The sequence below is a fragment of the Oncorhynchus mykiss genome, chromosome 9, assembly GCF_013265735.2.
Source record: "Oncorhynchus mykiss isolate Arlee chromosome 9, USDA_OmykA_1.1, whole genome shotgun sequence".
In the NCBI taxonomy this organism is placed as follows: domain Eukaryota; kingdom Metazoa; phylum Chordata; class Actinopteri; order Salmoniformes; family Salmonidae; genus Oncorhynchus; species Oncorhynchus mykiss.
In genome coordinates, this window is record NC_048573.1 from 9,366,874 (window position 1) to 9,385,486 (window position 18,613).

Sequence of the window (18,613 nt, forward strand, 5' to 3'; positions counted from 1 at the left end):
TATCTCTTTGGCCTGTCAGACAGGGATATCTCTTTGGCCTCTCAGACTGGGATATCTTTGGCCTCTCAGACAGGGATATCTTTGGCCTCTCAGACAGGGATATCTCTTTGGCCTGTCAGACAGGGATATCTCTTTGGCCTCTCAGACTGGGATATCTCTTTGGCCTCTCAGACAGGGATATCTCTTTGGCCTCTCAGACAGGGATATCTCTTTGGCCTCTCAGACTGGGATATCTTTGGCCTCTCAGACAGGGATATCTCTTTGGCCTCTCAGACAGGGATATCTTTGGCCTCTCAGACAGGGATATCTCTTTGGCCTCTCAGACAGGGATATCTCTTTGGCCTCTCAGACAGGGATATCTCTTTGGCCTCTCAGACAGGGATATCTCTTTGGCCTCTCAGACTGGGATATCTTTGGCCTCTCAGACAGGGATATCTCTTTGGCCTCTCAGACAGGGATATCTCTTTGGCCTCTCAGACAGGGATATCTCTTTGGCCTCTCAGACAGGGATATCTCGTTGGCCTCTCAGACAGGGATATCTCTTTGGCCTCTCAGACAGGGATATCTCTTTGGCCTCTCAGACTGGGATATCTCTTTGGCCTCTCAGACAGGGATATCTCTTTGGCCTCTCAGACAGGGATATCTCTTTGGCCTCTCAGACTGGGATATCTATGGCCTCTCAGACAGGGATATCTTTGGCCTCTCAGACAGGGATATCTCTTTGGCCTGTCAGACAGGGATATCTCTTTGGCCTCTCAGACTGGGATATCTCTTTGGCCTCTCAGACAGGGATATCTCTTTGGCCTCTCAGACAGGGATATCTCTTTGGCCTCTCAGACTGGGATATCTTTGGCCTCTCAGACAGGGATATCTGTCTGAGAGTACAGAGACAAAGTAGAATCTCAATTCAACGGCTCAGACACAAGAGGCATGTGGCAGGGTCTACAGTCAATCACGGACTACAGGAAGAAACCCAGCCCAGTCACGGACCAGGATGTCTTGCTCCCAGGCAGACTAAATAACTTTTTTGCCCGCTTTGAGGACAATACAGTGCCACTGACACGGCCTGCAACGAAAACATGCGGTCTCTCCTTCACTGCAGCCGAGGTGAGTAAGACATTTAAACGTGTTAACCCTCGCAAGGCTGCAGGCCCAGATGGCATCCCCAGCCGCGCCCTCAGAGCATGCGCAGACCAGCTGGCCGGTGTGTTTACGGACATATTCTATCAATCCCTATACCAGTCTGCTGTTCCCACATGCTTCAAGAGGGCCACCATTGTTCCTGTTCCCAAGAAAGCTAAGGTAACTGAGCTAAATGACTACCGCCCCGTAGCACTCACATCCGTCATCATGAAGTGCTTTGAGAGACTAGTCAAGGACCATATCACCTCCACCCTACCTGACACCCTAGACCCACTCCAATTTGCTTACCGCCCAAATAGGTCCACAGACGATGCAATCTCAACCACACTGCACACTGCCCTAACCCATCTGGACAAGAGGAATACCTATGTGAGAATGCTGTTCATCGACTACAGCTCGGCATTCAACACCATAGTACCCTCCAAGCTCGTCATCAAGCTCGAGACCCTGGGTCTCGACCCCGCCCTGTGCAACTGGGTACTGGACTTCCTGACGGGCCGCCCCCAGGTGGTGAGGGTAGGCAACAACATCTCCTCCCCGCTGATCCTCAACACTGGGGCCCCACAAGGTTGCGTTCTGAGCCCTCTCCTGTACTCCCTGTTCACCCACGACTGCGTGGCCACGCACGCCTCCAACTCAATCATCAAGTTTGCGGACGACACAACAGTGGTAGGCTTGATTACCAACAACGATGAGACGGCCTACAGGGAGGAGGTGAGGGCCCTCGGAGTGTGGTGTCAGGAAAACAACCTCACACTCAACGTCAACAAAACTAAGGAGATGATTGTGGACTTCAGGAAACAGCAGAGGGAACACCCCCCTATCCACATCGATGGAACAGTAGTGGAGAGGGTAGCAAGTTTTAAGTTCCTCGGCATACACATCACAGACAAACTGAATTGGTCCACTCACACAGACAGCATCGTGAAGAAGGCGCAGCAGCGCCTCTTCAACCTCAGGAGGCTGAAGAAATTCGGCTTGTCACCAAAAGCACTCACAAACTTCTACAGATGCACAATCGAGAGCATCCTGGCGGGCTGTATCACCGCCTGGTATGGCAACTGCACCGCCCTCAACCGTAAGGCTCTCCAGAGGGTAGTGAGGTCTGCACAACGCATCACCGGGGGCAAACTACCTGCCCTCCAGGACACCTACACCACCCGATGTCACAGGAAGGCCATAAAGATCATCAAGGACATCAACCACCCGAGCCACTGCCTGTTCACCCCGCTATCATCCAGAAGGCGAGGTCAGTACAGGTGCATCAAAGCTGGGACCGAGAGACTGAAAAACAGCTTTTATCTCAAGGCCATCAGACTGTTAAACAGCCACCACTAACACTGAGTGGCTGCTGCCAACACACTGACACTGACTCAACTCCAGCCACTTTAATAATGGGAATTGATGGGAAATGATGTAAATATATCACTAGCCACTTTAAACAATGCTACCTTATATAAATGTTACTTACCCTACATTATTCATCTCATATGCATACGTATATACTGTACTCTATATCATCGACGGTATCCTTATGTAATACATGTATCACTAGCCACTTTATACTATACTATGCCACTTTGTTTACATACTCATCTCATTTGTACATACTGTACCCGATACCATCTACTGTATCTTGCCTATACTGCTCTGTACCATCACTCATTCATATATCCTTATGTACATATTCTTTATCCCCTTACACTGTGTACAAGACAGTAGTTTTGGAATTGTTAGTTAGATTACTTGTTATTACTGCATTGTCGGAACTAGAAGCACAAGCATTTCGCTACACTCGCATTAACATCTGCTAACCATGTGTATGTGACAAATAAAATTTGATTTGATTTGATTTGATTTGATCTCTTTGGCCTCTCAGACAGGGATATCTTTGGCCTCTCAGACAGGGATATCTCTTTGGCCTCTCAGACAGGGATATCTCTTTGGCCTCTCAGACAGGGATATCTCTTTGGCCTCTCAGACTGGGATATCTTTGGCCTCTCAGACAGGGATATCTCTTTGGCCTCTCAGACAGGGATATCTTTGGCCTCTCAGACAGGGATATCTTTGGCCTCTCAGACAGGGATATCTCTTTGGCCTCTCAGACAGGGATATCTCTTACTACATTCAAACATAAGGAGGAAGACACATACTACGCTCCAAATGGCACCCTATTCCCTACATAGTGCACTACTCTACTGGCCCTGTTCAAAAGTAGTGCACTATGTAGGGAACAGGGTGCCATTTCAGAGGCACACAGAGATAAAGACCACAGGGAGAAATGAAAAAAATCCCTTTGAGGTGTTTGATGTCTAGGGAGTCGTATTTCTCTTACTCTTGATATCTATACAATGTATTTGATTACTTATCAAAGGATGTACTGGTTTGAAACACGCACGCACGCACACACGCACGCACGCACGCACGCACGCACACACACACACACACACACACCTCTCATATCTCCATTGGCCCTATCAAAGCCTGGGAAGACTCTTCATGCTTTAACAAGAGGTACCCTGAGGCCTGTAAGCATAAGAACAAGACAGCCAAAAGCCAATTTTGTCACATTTATTGTGTGTGTATGTTATCGTCCGTGTGTGTGAGTTTGAGTGTGTGTATGTACACAACTAGATTGATATTCCAACATGTATTGCCCTATCATATTGAGCTTTGAAAGGCTGAAACAGCATGAAAATATTTTCTCATCTCATTTCATTGACAACTGGACACATTCTCTCAATCTCACAATTTAAACTGTTGTTGTTCAGCTTGAAGGTATAAGCTTCATGTAAAATGTTTCAGGAGGAACAGAAGAGTTAGGAAATAAAGAAAGAGATTGAGATGAAACCAGTTTACTAAAGAAAGTTTCTTCAGATATGTACCATTTTGCTCTTGTGAAAGACAACAGAAGACAAGACAAGGCCGGTTTGCTGTAGCTGAGATGCAAATGGCCATGATGGGGAAATGGATATGCTGTTGTGAACCTATAGTCACTTCCTGAATGCGTGTGCGAGTGAGAGAGACATTAAAATATTAAAGGTGGGTCCAATCTGGCCCTTGGGTGGTTTGAGTAAAACATACTTTAAAATGACTAAAACCAAATGGAAACTGTGTAGAAATTATAATGGTCATATAGTCTCACAGTTTCTTGACTGTCCAGTTCACTAATAATCACTAGACAGTCAGGGAGCATCCTTGAAGATTGAATGCGGTACCCCTGGAGCAAAATGAGTTTGACACCCCTGTTATAGAGTTGTGTTAGTTGTAATTTGTTTCTTCAAATACAATAATATCATTCAATTTTATTTTACTCTAGCAAATGAAAATAGGGCCTGCCATTTTGTTTACGGAATCCTAGGGACTTTTTGTAACCCAACCATATGAATAGCAGAGTGACTGTTTTAACAGTTCTTTAAAACCAAGCTTGTTTCAAGAAAGAGGGTTTAGCATGTTGACATGTTAAACTATAGCTTGCTAACGTTATGTAGAATGTGCAAATGTAATCGCATCCAGAAACTGTTATTTTTAGTTCTTGTGAAAGAAAGAAAAATATATAGTTCGTGGAATTCTTACAAACGCTCTAAGAAATGTCCCCGCGGTACCGTTCACAACCACAACATTACCTGTGAAAACGCATTTACTTCAGCAAACACCGACGAGCTCCCATTGGTTGCTAAGAAGTTTGAAAATTCTAAAGACTCCGCCCCCTAACAACGGCATCGTAGCTGAGCGCTGATAGGCGAACTATCGACGAATTTCAACCAATCAGCACCGTCCGCACGGTGTTTGGAAGTAGTTTTGCTTACAAATGTGTTTTAGCTCGCCGTTTCGACCTGTGTTGAATGTTGTATTTTTCCGATCAGAAACTTTTGCAACCAATTTTGACAGCACGGAAAATACGATAAGGTAAGATGTTGTTTCATTAACGGATAAGCTAGTTTTCTCACTAGATAGCGTGCTACCCTTTCGAAATCACGTGCGGTCGGGTGCAGGACCCTTTGAGCAGTAGGCTGACCAACGTTAACGTTAGATTCTTCCACACAATGTACGTTTTCTGCTTGTGATACCAACATATTGCCCTGTGAACCAGTATCTGGATGTGAGGAGGCGAGATTGTATCTGATGCCCAGGGTCCTTCTATTCAAAGTCCCATTAACCAGCTCTGCAAACGTTATAAGGTTCAAATACGATCGTTAACGTCGCAGTACGCTTCATAATATGGAGTTTCGCAGAGTAACTATCGTAATTACTGCCACTGTGCACGGTATGTATGTTTTTTAAAAATGTTTTTTAAAGAGTTTTAAATCAGTTATTTGTTTTTGACGAAGTGCACATGTCCAAATCCACCTTCTGGACCTCTAATATAATCACTCATTACCGCCGCCCTCAGGTCGGCTGAGACAGCAGCAGGACAGTATCCGGAAGGAATATTGATTATTTATTTTTTTAAGTACAAACCGTGCGGAACGGCATTAATAACGATAGTTGCAATGCGACACTCCATATTTTGGTGCCTAACGACCGACCGTGTGTCAAAGGGACAAAGGGAATTGAAGGATCCTGGGAGTCAGATTCGATCTCGGGTCCCTCAACTCCAGTGAACAAGCTATTATGTTTTGAAGATCACAGAAACAGGCCTTCACGTTTATATTTCGTAGCGCATGCAAATGTTATGTTTTCTCTTGTAGGAAACAACCACTGACCGTCTGAACCCATTTGGTGAAAACTCCCAAGCTGAAGTCATGCCTTTTCCCAGGGGGAAGAAACCAAGTGTTACTGCTGGCAGTAAAATACCCAAATTACGTGGCAAAGGGATAGAGAATCAGGTAAATTGACTAATAATAGCCTCCCACTGTTGATTTTAGGGGTGGTGTTTTTCTAGTAGTGCTGGAACAAAAACGTGCACCACCCAATTGCCAACTAGCTCTCCAGGAGGAGCGTTGGCCAGCTCTCCCTTTGACAGTTTATTTTTTATATTGTTGGTCTGTATCTAGCTTTGTAACCAGCCAACCTATTATTGCATAGCGAGGTACATCATCTGGGTGAGCTAGCTACATGTATTTGTCTGTGTTGCTTTTTGAAATTGTGTGTCTGATATCTGCTGGTTAACTTAACCCCTCTTATCTCTCAATGAAACCGCTGCTCCGGTGTGGACTAAACTAACCTCAATAGTGTCTTGCTATCACTCTTCATTGCATAGCTCCATATCAAATAACATAGCTCTGTGTTTTAGGAGGAAGGCCCCCAGGTCAAGAGGTCGTCGTCCCCTCCCCAAGGAGCCCCTAAGAAGAGGACAGCCTTCGTAGACCTCACCAATGTAAACCTGTTCTCTTTGTCGATCTATCTGGGGTGTTTTCACTAGAATCAAACAACCTAACTCAACTGGGAGGGACTAACCTGAATTTGTCCAACTAACTTGTTTTCCGTTGCAAAACGTTCATGTCTAACATTTTCATGTAAAAATCAGTTTCTTGTCTGTATGGAAGTAGCGGTCCTTGTACCTGGCATGGTGAAGACGGCAGTACATAGACTAGAGTACTTTTCCAAGTTAACTGCCGACACAGACTGTGGGGTTTTGTTGAGTAGGTGTCTCGATGCGGTATGACAACCAGCACAGCCTTGCTGTGCAATACGGCTTTCCTCGGTACGAGATCAACATCATCCACGACAGAGGACGGTTGATTGTCAAGGGCAATGAATTAATTAATGGATTTTAATGGATTAATGGATTTTGAGTCTCCCTGAAGTGTTCTTACTCTTTCAAATGACTGCTCCACTTGTTGACTGCTAGATCCACACAGCAGATATTGTGGGCCAGGTTTGGAATGCTGTGTTGCACTATATTCGTGGCGTCGTTACGCTATATCGGTATGCACGTCAGCGTTGACATCGGTTTTGCACATCGGAGTTAAACTAGACGACATCGGCCTGATTCTGGCATTTTTAGATAATATGGTCCGATTCCAGTATGCTTTTTGCTATCGTGCATCCCTAGTTTTTGCCACTGTTTTCTACGATTTTGGTTTGAAATGAATACATCACAGAACAGAGTCTGAATGGTCTCCTGGGGAGGGACAGATTCTACTAGTCTTCCACCAGGTTCTGCTGCAGACTGGCACTGAAACCCACTTTCGTTTGGCAGTTGGGTGTATGGTGGGGTAGATCTCAACTTGAGAAACAAGAACTTAAAAGTTCTGTCTTGGCAATAATAATAAATAAACATATTATGCCTGCCAATAGGGGATTGGTGTCACACGTATGAATAGGGTGACACACAGGTCGATCGATAACCAGGGAATGTTCTGCCTCATCTGCACACTATGAAAAGACTGTGGCGTTGACTCTCTGGTCTCTCCATGGCTTCCAGGCACACAAGGTTCACATCAGCCTTCCAGGTACCAAGAAGAACTCCCTTAAGAAGACGCAGAAGAAGAAGGCCACCTCCACTGTGTTAGACAAGAATGAAGCCAACCTTAAAAAGTAAGTCATTGCCCCCCCCGCCCCTCTCCCCCCCCCCCCCCCCCCCCGCCCCGCTGTACTGTCGTTAGGTTTGATGGGCTGTGAAGAACGGTGTAGTTGTTTTTCTGTGAAGGTGAGCGAGAAGGGGGGCCAATTTATAAATGGACAGAGTAATTGTATATGTTTATGATGCTTGCTATGGGGGCAATCCTGATACTGAATCACTTGATCAGTCATCTCTTATTACGATACAACTTTGTCGTCCTTTTTTTTGTGTGTGTGTGAGTTCATCGATTTATTATAGATTCATAACATTCCACATCAAAACACTAGCTTTCTCTGCCTTTTACTGAGGGACGTTTTGCTTGCAGTGACTGCTATATAGACACGGACTGTTGCTCTGGATAAGAACATCTGCTAAATGACTAAAATGTGAAATCTAAACACTTCACCCTATTCCCACCTGTCTCCCTTCTCCAGGTCTGGCTCAATGAGCTCAGAGAGTCAGGAGGAGGAGAAGCAGAGGGGGGAGGAGGAGGCCCCAGTTGAAGAGCTTGTGGTGGTGGAGGCTGTTCCACCTAGAGAGTTGCCCCCCCACCTCCGGAGACCACAGGTAGGCTAATGGAGCACCAGACTATTGTCACATCAGTGGGATCTACAGTACCAATCAAAAGTTTATACACCTTCTCATTCCAGGGTTTTCTTTATTTTTACAATCTTCTACATTGTAGAATAATAGAAGACATTAAAACTATGAAATAACACATATGGAATCATGTCGTAACCATAGTGTTAAACAAATAACAAGTAGCCACCCTTTGCCTTGATAACAGCTTTGCAGACTCTTGGCATTCTCTCAACCAGCTTCATGAGGTAGGTACCTGGAATGCATTTCAATTAACATGTGTGCCTTGTTACTAGGTCATTTGTGGAATTTATTTCCTTCCAAATCCGTTTGTACCAATCACTTGTGTTACAAGGTAGGGGTGGTATACAGAAGAAAGCCCTATTTGGTAAAAGACCAAGTCCATTATATGGCAAGAACAGCTCAAATAAGCAAAGAGAAACGACAGTCCATCACTTTAAGACCGGCCTTCATGGTCGAATTGCTGCAAAGAAACCTCTACTAAAGGACACCAATAAGAAGAGACTTGCTTGGACCAAGAAACACGAGCAATGGACAATAGACCGGTGGAAATCGGTCCTTTGGTCTGATGCGCCCCAACCGTCGCGTCTTTGTGAGATTCAGAGTAGGTGAACAGATCTCTGCATGTGTGGTTCCCACCGTGAAGCATGGAGGAGGAGGTGTGATGGTGCTTTGCTGGTGGCACTGACTTCTTTAGAATTCAAGGCACACTTAGCCAGCATGGCTACCATGGCATTCTGCAGCGATATGCCATCCCATCTGGTTTACGCTTAGTGGGTCTATCATTTGTTTTTCAACAGAACAATGACCCAATACACCTCCAGGCTGTGTAAGGACTATTTGACTAATCACTAGAGTGATGGAGTGCTGCATCAGATGACCTGGCCTCCACAATCACCTGACCTCAACCCAATTGAGGTGGTTAGGGATGAGTTGGACCACAGAGTGAAGGAAAAGCAGCCAACAAGTGCTCAGCATATCTGGGAACTCCTTCAAGACTGTTGGAAAAGCATTCCTCATGAAGCTGGTTGAGAGAATGCCAAGAGTCTGCAAAGCTATCATCAAGGCAAAGAAAGGGTGGCTACTTTAAAGAATATAAAATATATACAGTGTGTGTATATATATATATATTATATATATATATTTTTTTTGGTTACTACATGACTCCATACGTGTTATTTCATAGTGTTGTCTTTACTATTATTCTACAATGTAGACAATAGTAAAAAAATAAAATAAACCCTGGAATGAGTAGATGTGTCCCAACCTTTTGACTGGTACTGTACATGGGGACAGTCAGGAATAGTTCTATGGAACTCGCTTGGGCACAGTCTAGCAGTGTTTTGTACTGCACCTAAATATCACTCTTCCCTCTCTCTGCCCCTCCCACTCTCAGATCCCTGAGGAGTTTGATATAGACTCTCAGCACCAGGAGGACCCCACTCTGACTGCTCAGTACGCCAAGGAAATATTTGACTACCTCAAGGCCAGAGAGGAGAAGTTCATCCTGTCTGACTATATGTCCATCCAGCCCAGTCTGAACTCTGGGATGAGGGCCATCCTAGTGGACTGGTTGGTCGAGGTGCAGGTCAGGAACCCAGTACACTTGCTACTATAATAACACGACAACGCAGTATGCCTGTAGAACAGACCAATTTTTAAAATAGGAGTGAAGATGAGACACTGTGGTTCTTTGTGTGCTGGAGCGAGTGTGTGTTTACTCTGTGCTTCCAGGAGAACTTTGAGCTGAACCATGAGACTCTGTACCTGGCTGTGAAGGTGACAGACCACTTCCTGTCCGTAGCTCCGGTCAACAGAGAGAATCTACAGCTTATAGGTTCTACAGCCTTGCTCATAGCATCCAAGTTTGAGGTGAGGGATATTAAACACACACACACACACTACCTGTCCACTAGTCCGGTTAACGGTAGGAGAGGTGAAGGATATTAAACACACACACACACTACCTGTCCACTACTCCGGTTAACGGTAGGAGAGGTGAGGGATATTACACACACACACTACCTGTCCCCTGCTCCGGTTAACGGTAGGAGAGGTGAGGGATATTAAACACACACACTACCTGTCCACTACTCCGGTTAACGGTAGGAGAGGTGAGGGATATTAAACACACACACACACTACCTGTCCACTACTCCGGTTAACGGTAGGAGAGGTGAGGGATATTAAACACACACACTACCTGTCCACTACTCCGGTTAACGGTAGGAGAGGTGAGGGATATTAAACACACACACTACCTGTCCACTACTCCGGTTAACGGTAGGAGAGGTGAGGGATATTAAACACACACACTACCTGTCCACTACTCCGGTTAACGGTAGGAGAGGTGAGGGATGGAGGGTGGGGGAGACAGGCTCATTGTGCCCAAATTAGTGTTGTCCTCACTTGGGCTCTCTTTCTGTGTAATACTCTTTCTCTTACCCACCATCCTTTCTCTCTCCCTCCATCAGGAGCGCTGTCCGCCCTGTGTGGACGACTTCCTGTACGTCTGTGATGATGCGTACAAGAGGGAGGAGGTTATTGCTATGGAGACGAGCATCCTGCAGGCGCTGGAGTTCGACATCAACATCCCCGTCCCCTACCGCTTCCTCAGGCGATATGCCAAGGTACAGGGTTTTTCCTGCGTCAAAATGAGGCTACGGTGATGGTCAACTGAACATTTTTAGAGGCCCCCCCCCGTTGGCCGCAGCGACAAATTGTCGCTCGTTAAAAGCAAATTTCTTGCAATTTGACACACTATATGCTAATTGAGTGACTCAGACATAGCAAAATCTATGGGGGCCCCATGCCATAAACACTCCTGAATGCTAAATGTTTTTCATCTTAGATTCTGACTGTCTAGCTTTTATGTTGATTGTTAGCGCTCAAAGATCTTTAAACAGCATTATATTTTCTCCATACTTTATCTGGTTCTAGTTATTTATTTATTTATTTACACACTGTTTGGTCATAAGCGGTCCAATACTTTTCTATGCAGAAAACACTCTGTGCGTGTGGGACCCCTTTCTATAGGGGGTGAGGGACCCCTTTCTATAGGGGGTGAGGGACCCCTTTCTATAGGGGGGGGGGGTAAGTAAAAACACCACAGCCGCACAGAGGGCGTCAACATAAACAAGAAATGACATGATAAATATTCCCTTACCTTTGAGCTACATCAGAAACCACTCCAGGAATCCCAGGTCCACAAGTGTTTATTTTGTTTTAAAACGTCTGTTATTTATGTCCAAATACCTCCTTTTGTTAGCGTGTTTGGTATACATATCCAAACGCTCATTCTGGTCAGCGTTATATCGGACAAAATCTTCAAAAAGTGAGATTACCGGTCGACTCAATCATTAGGATGTTTTTAACATATAGCTTCAATAAAGTTCCAACCGGAGTATTCCTTCTTGTCTACGTGAGGAGTGGAACGCAGGTGGATACCATGAGCAATGGAACGCAGGTGGATACCATGAGCAATGGAACGCAGGTGGATACCATGAGCAATGGAACGCAGGTGGATACCATGAGCAATGGAACGCAGGTGGATACCATGAGCAATGGAACGCAGGTGGATACCATGAGCAATGGAACGCAGGTGGATACCATGAGCAATGGAACGCAGGTGGATACCATGAGCAATGGAACGCAGGTGGATACCATGAGCAATGGAACGCAGGTGGATACCATGAGCAATGGAACACAGGTGGATACCATGAGGAATGGAACGCAGGTGGATACCATGAGGAATGGAACGCAGGTGGATACCATGAGCAATGGAACGCAGGTGGATACCATGAGCAATGGAACGCAGGTGGATACCATGAGCAATGGAACACAGGTGGATACCATGAGGAATGGAACACAGGTGGATACCATGAGGAATGGAACGCAGGTGGATACCATGAGCAATGGAACGCAGGTGGATACCATGAGCAATGGAACGCAGGTGGATACCATGAGCAATGGAACGCAGGTGGATACCATGAGCAATGGAACGCAGGTGGATACCATGAGGAATGGAACGCAGGTGGATACCATGAGGAGTGGAACGCAGGTGGATACCATGAGCAATGGAACGCAGGTGGATACCATGAGCAATGGAACGCAGGTGGATACCATGAGCAATGGAACGCAGGTGGATACCATGAGCAAGGAATAATTAACTACATCTCAACCAGTATCCTACAAGAGCACAGACACAAGGGACAACAGACACACCGGTCTCTACAATGCAGATGAGCTGAAGGCTGTTTGAAAGCAAAGTGAGAGGAACAAGAGCACCACCTTAAAGCTGCCCAGCAACACCCTTTGGGGTGGTGTTGTCCACATGATTGACAGTTTCCTGGAGGGGAAGGAGTCTCGCCATGAAATGGCCATATCACAGTCTGCCGATATGGACAGCCCCATCAAGAGGATCCTCCTGGATGATGTATTTTGGGAGAGAGTGGTAAGCAGCCTGAAACTCCTGCAACCTATAGCAGTAGCCATTGCATGGATTGAGGGAGACAATCCCATCCTGTCTAATGTTCAGACTCTGCTTGCAGATGTAAGAGAAGAAATCTGTACTGCCCACTGCACTGTTGCTCTAAGCAGAGGAAACTGCAGTTCTGAAATGCATCAGAAAGTGTCCAGACTTCTGCCTGAAGCCCATCCACGCTGCAGCGTACATGTTGGACCCCAAGTCTGCTGGCAAGAGCATCCTGTCTGGTGCAGAGATCAACAAGTCCTATGGTGTCATCACTACCGTGTCTCGCCACCTTGGCCTGGATGAGGGCAAAGTTCATGGCAGTCTGGCGAAGTACACTTCTAAGCAAGGGCTTTGTGATGGAGATGCAATATGGCAGTCTTGCCAACATATCTCATCAGCCACCTGGTTGGTGGAAGGGACTTTGTGGATCTGAGACTCTTTCCCCTGTTGCCGCCATCATCCTACAAATCCCACAAACATCAGCCGCCTCAGAGCGCAACTGGTCCTTGTTTGGGAACACACACACCAAAGCACGCAACATGCTGGCCAATACAAGGTTTGAAAAATTGGTGCCCACCCGGGAAAATGTCAGACTCAAAAAGCCTCCCAATCGGCCATCCTCAACAAGGTTGGACAGTGACAGTGAAGATGGGGCCTCGGAGTCTGACGTTCAAGAGGTGGACATTGAGGAGGTCCAGGGAGAAGACATGGAAGCCTGAGAGGAACACAACCAAAGCTTTAGTTTCTAGATTATCATTTTACAGCTGTATGTTGAAAATGTTTTTGGGAGACGTGATGTGATGTATCATTCAATAGTCCCTTGTTGTTCAGTGAAATCATCCCATGTGAAGAGCCAACTCATTTAAAGTTTAATTTGTAACTAAATAATTGTATTCCCATTGGAAGGATTTAATGTATTACTGTCTACTTCTGATTTACCTTTGTCTCCATATGATAAATATATCCAAGGCAAAACAACCATCTACATTTTAAATGGTGTTAATTTACACATTTCTGTTAATTCCCACGGGAAAGTTTCCATCTCTGAATATTCCCCAAATGTGCAACCCGATTCATGTTTATCCTCTTGTCTGCAGCATGTGTGTGTGTTCCGTGTCTCTCTCCAGTGTGTAACCCATCTGTGTCTCTCTCCAGTGTGTGAGTGCCAGTATGGAAACTCTAACCCTGGCCCGGTATGTGTGTGAGCTGAGTCTTCAGGAGATGGATCTGGTCCCAGAGAGAGGATCATTACTGGCCTCAGCCTGTCTGCTGTTGGCTCTAGTCACCAAGGAGCTGGGAGGATGGGTGAGCTTACACACACACACACACACACACACACACACGTCTCCTCCCCTTCATCTACACTGATTGAAGTGTATTTAACAAGTGACATCAATAATGGATCATATCTTTCTCCTGGTCAGTCTGTCATGGAAAGAGCAGGTGTTCCTAATGTTTTGTCCACTCAGTGTATTTCTGTGCCGTTCTGTCTAGATCGGTCTCTACTTTCGGCTCCTGGTTCTTCAATGCCTTGTCTGGCATCTTACTGTCCCCATAGTCAGTACAGAGGGGCTGGTAATACTTTTTTATGGTCTGTATTTAATCACCCACATCCCTGTCCTCTAGTCCCCCATCCTGGTGTTCCACTCTGGGTACGAAGTGTCAGAGCTGGTCCCTGTTGTCCGGAGGCTCCATTCCATGCTCACCTCCCCGCCAGACGACAAACTCCTGGCCGTCCGGAGCAAGTACTCTCACAAGTAAGTGTACTGTGGAAACTAGGTATTATAGTTCTCAGGTAAGTGTACTGTCGGTCAGTTTAACCTTAGCTCCCAGGCTTTGCTCACGCTCAAAATAAGGTATGAATAGAGTGACTGAATAAATGCTATATATATTTTTTTTTTTTTTTTTTTAATCATTAGTCAAATATAAAAAAACCTGAACTGTGCTTGGAAGTAGTTTGTACATGGAACTAAAATGGCTACAGAGGTCAAACCATTTTTAACCCCGGTTGTCAACTGGTGATTTCCTCCTGTGGAAACAATGATTTTCATATTGTATTCTTAGAATGGTCCTTTGGAGTAACGGTCGACATTTTCTATTTTTATCTAAAAGCATAATTAAAATGAGTTGACGTTGGACTGTATTATGTCGTTTTGGCCTTACCCAGTCGAGGATTTGAGGGCCCATGCCAAGCCTTTAACCTCCTGGGGGGGGGAAGTGGCGCTGGCACGCCTTCACGCCTGCATGTGCGTGGACCATCCTAAATTACACCACTTTCCAACCTAATGTTCATTTTCTCACATTTCCAGTGTCAAAATACACTTGAAGTCGGATGTTTACATGCACCGTAGCCAAATATATGGGGGGGCGTGGCTCCCCCCCGGGGGTGGTGGGGGGGCGGGGGTTGCATTTGCAAGTGATTATTTTCAATGGAGACCTTTAATTCTGCCATCAGGGTGTTCTTTGAAGTGGCGACAACTCCGACGGTGGACCTGGACACGTTGGAGAGGGCGTTGAAGTGACCCGTAGAAACTAGTTGGTGGGAGAATATCTACTTGTCTAAGGAAGTCACTGTGTATATATATTCTGTAATATTTATATCACTGTTATTTGTTTTCTAATGAAGGGATGGCATCTGTTCTTGTTGTATAAATCAAGCAGAGATGTATTTTCTTTTCAGCACCAATGCTATTATTTTTATTTTACTTGTTCAAGTTGTATCTGTTTTTACACTAAGAAAAAAAACATGTTTAAACTTTTTATAAGTGTTGAAGGCTAATCTAAAAGTTACAGAGGTATTTTTTTAGAGGTGTGTGTGTGTGTAGTGAAAAAGTAAATTGATTTACTGTTAATATCATCGACCATTTGATACTGTTGTGTAACCCACGGTAACAGTGTTCTTTATGGGTATAAACGATACGGCTGTCTCTGTCGGGAGTTGTCAAGGTTTTTGCTCCAATCGACACAACTCATTCTACTAATCGGCTTCTCATCAGGACCTTGATTAGCGGAGGCAGGTGTGTTAGAGTGGTGCTGGAACGAAACCCCTGCATATTACTCAGTACCTCTCCAGGTCTGTCTGCCTCCCAGAAATGTATTTTACGTTGTACAGTGTGTATCATGTATAGAAACTCTTTAACGTTTTGAACAAGAGGATTTTTACTGTTGTTATTTTTAAATGGCTCAGACCTCCTGAATTAAATAAATCCTGTTTTATTGTTTATAACACAAATGATCTTGTCATTTTTTTTGCGTTGTTTTTCAATCCTTACTCTAAAGGTGTGATACTTAGTCGCATGGAGAAGTCCATCGCAACTTGCAACAAATCACAGCGCTTTTGTTTAGTTTCTGTCAAAGGCTGGAGAATGGGGCTGGGAGCTGGAGAATGGGGCTGGGGGATGGGGCTGGAGGATGGGGGATGGGGATGGAGGCTGGGGGATGGGGCTGGGGGCTGGAGAATGGGGCTGGAGGATGGGGGATGGGGCTGGAGAATGGGGCTGGAGGCTGGGGGCTGGAGAATGGATCTACAGGAGTTCATACGCTGACCAGCCATGCTGTTTTGAGGTGTTTATTTTCTTGGTTAAAACGAGCTTATATTTTGGGTTCTGATGGTACGACAGATGAAATCAACTCATGAGGTTTTTCTCTGACAATGAGTCCATGTCTGTAAATGGCAGTGCATATAGTGATACATTTAGTTAAGGCTGACAGGTCACACCACCCAGTGGGCTCTGGAGAAAAGTTGTCCCTAGACACACAGCTGGGATTGGTTGACTGTTCAATCGTTACCTTAACCAGCAGGTGTGGGAACGCTGCGCTCTCAAATGCATTTCCTTGATTCCTCACCTCTGACGCCCTTTTCAATCCAATGGGTTTTGAAAGGAAGCAAGGAAACGTAATTGAGATGCTTCCCATATTTGGATCAATGAGAGAGCTCAATTGCGTACTCCTCATTCTCTCTCCTCAACCCATTGGTGGAGAAAGCCAGAGACCACTTTGACCTCATCCAATCGGTTTTGTGAAGGGGAGCGGACTTGAGGCAATTAGCGATCTTACAAGGGATCATGTCATCTGACCTCCGTTTCCTTTTTGGGATGTAGTACACCCATTGGACCAGCAAGTGGCAGTGGAGTGTCAATTTAGGAGCACCTAGTCAATTGTCCAACAATGCATTTAACCCAATGCCTCAATCAGAGGTGCGTGGGGCTGCCTTGATTGACATCGGCGTCCAGGGAGCAGTTGTTGGGGGGGTGGGGGGCTTGGCTCCCCAGTGGGTGGGCCTATGCCCTCCCAGACCCACTCTTGGCTCCCCAGTGGGTGGGCCTATGCCCTCCCAGACCCACTCTTGGCTCCCCGGTGGGTGGGCCTATGCCCTCCCAGACCCACTCTTGGCTCCCCGGTGGGTGGGCCTATGCCCTCCCAGACCCACTCTTGGCTCCCCGGTGGGTGGGCCTATGCCCTCCCAGACCCACTCTTGGCTCCCCAGTGGATGGGCCTATGCCCTCCCAGACCCACTCTTGGCTCCCCAGTGGGTGGGCCTATGCCCTCCCAGACCAACTCTTAACTGCATTCATTCTGATTGGCTGGGCTTGAACTCCAGGGCGGGACGGAATACTTTTCCACCTTGCCTGCTCGGGGACTTGCCAGTGACCGTTACTGGCCCAAAGCTCTCTCTACACCTGTACTTTGACAACAGGAGGATGATGACTGACTTTATGGTAATGAATCGTCCCTGGCTGTTTTTATTGAGATGTCTGACTAGCACAGTTTTCAACAGGTTGCAGTTGTCTGACTGTCTACATTAATGAACAAAAATATAAAACGCAATTTCAAAGATTTTACAGAGTTACAGTTCCTATCAGGAAATCAGTCAATTAAAATAAATGAATTTCATGGACATAACTGGGGAGCCAGGAGTGGTTCTGGGAGGGCATAGGCCCACCCACTGGGGAGCCAAGAGTGGTTCTGGGAGGGCATAGGCCCACCCACTGGGGAGCCAAGAGTGGGTCTGGGAGGGCATAGGCCAAACCCACTGGGGAGCCAAGAGTGGGTCTGGGAGGGCATAGGCCAAACCCACTGGGGAGCCAAGAGTAGGTCTGGGAGGGCATAGGCCCACCCACTGGTGAGCCAAGAGTAGGTCTGGGAGGGCATAGGCCCACCCACTGGGGAGCCAAGAGTGGGTCTGGGAGGGCATAGGCCCACCCACTGGGGAGCCAGGAGTGGTTCTGGGAGGGCATAGGCCCACCCACTGGGGAGCCAAGAGTGGGTCTGGGAGGGCATAGGCCCACCCACTGGGGAGCCAAGAGTGGGTCTGGGAGGGCATAGGCCCACCCACTGGTGAGCCAAGAGTGGGTCTGGGAGGGCATAGGCCCACCCACAGGGGAGCCAAAAGTGGGTCTGGGAGGGCATAGACCCACCCACGGGGTAGCCAAGAGTGGGTCTGGGAGGGCATAGGCCCACCCACTGGGGAGCCAAGAGTGGGTCTGGGAGGGCATAGGCCCACCCACTGGGAAGCCAAGCCCTGCAAATCAGATTGAGTTTTTCCCCTTAAAAGAGATTTATTACAGACAGAAAAACTCTTCAGTTTCATCAGCTGTCCGGGTGACTGGACTCAGACGATGGTGAAGACGCCGGATGTGGAGGTCCTTCCTGGGTTGGCATGGTTACACGTGGTCTGCGGTTGTGTGGCTGGTTGGACTTACTGCCAAATTCTCTAAAACAACGTTGGAGGTGGCTTATGGTAGAGAAATTAACATTAAATTCTCACACACACACACACACACACAGTGACTGCTGATTACAATCTATCAGTGAGAACTATTGTTTAAGACAAATAATATTTTTGTGTGTATGGAACATTTCTGGGATGTTTTATTTCAGCTCATGAA

General features: G+C 46.4%; 1 protein-coding gene across 1 annotated transcript; it reads left to right on the plus strand.

The window, feature by feature from the left end:
* Positions 1-4,895: 4,895 nt before the first annotated feature.
* ccnb3 (cyclin B3) lies at positions 4,896-15,957 on the plus strand. The gene is made up of 11 exons (XM_036987269.1): positions 4,896-5,052; positions 5,835-5,972; positions 6,380-6,463; positions 7,514-7,626; positions 8,086-8,218; positions 9,648-9,839; positions 9,986-10,123; positions 10,726-10,881; positions 13,881-14,030; positions 14,352-14,482; positions 15,181-15,957. The coding sequence occupies exons 2-11, from the start codon at positions 5,889-5,891 to the stop codon at positions 15,245-15,247; spliced, it is 1,248 nt and encodes a 415-aa protein (XP_036843164.1). The 5' UTR covers positions 4,896-5,052; positions 5,835-5,888; the 3' UTR covers positions 15,248-15,957.
* Positions 15,958-18,613: the final 2,656 nt, after the last annotated feature.

Excerpts from the sequence above, each read along its gene's own strand:
- ccnb3 (XM_036987269.1), top strand. The coding sequence starts at position 5,889 with ATGCCTTTTCCCAGGGGGAAGAAACCAAGTGTTACTGCTGGCAGTAAA. Across the intron at positions 8,219-9,647 it reads CCCACCTCCGGAGACCACAG|ATCCCTGAGGAGTTTGATAT; the intron begins GTAGGCTAATGG and ends TCCCACTCTCAG. Across the intron at positions 14,031-14,351 it reads CCAAGGAGCTGGGAGGATGG|TCCCCCATCCTGGTGTTCCA; the intron begins GTGAGCTTACAC and ends CCTGTCCTCTAG.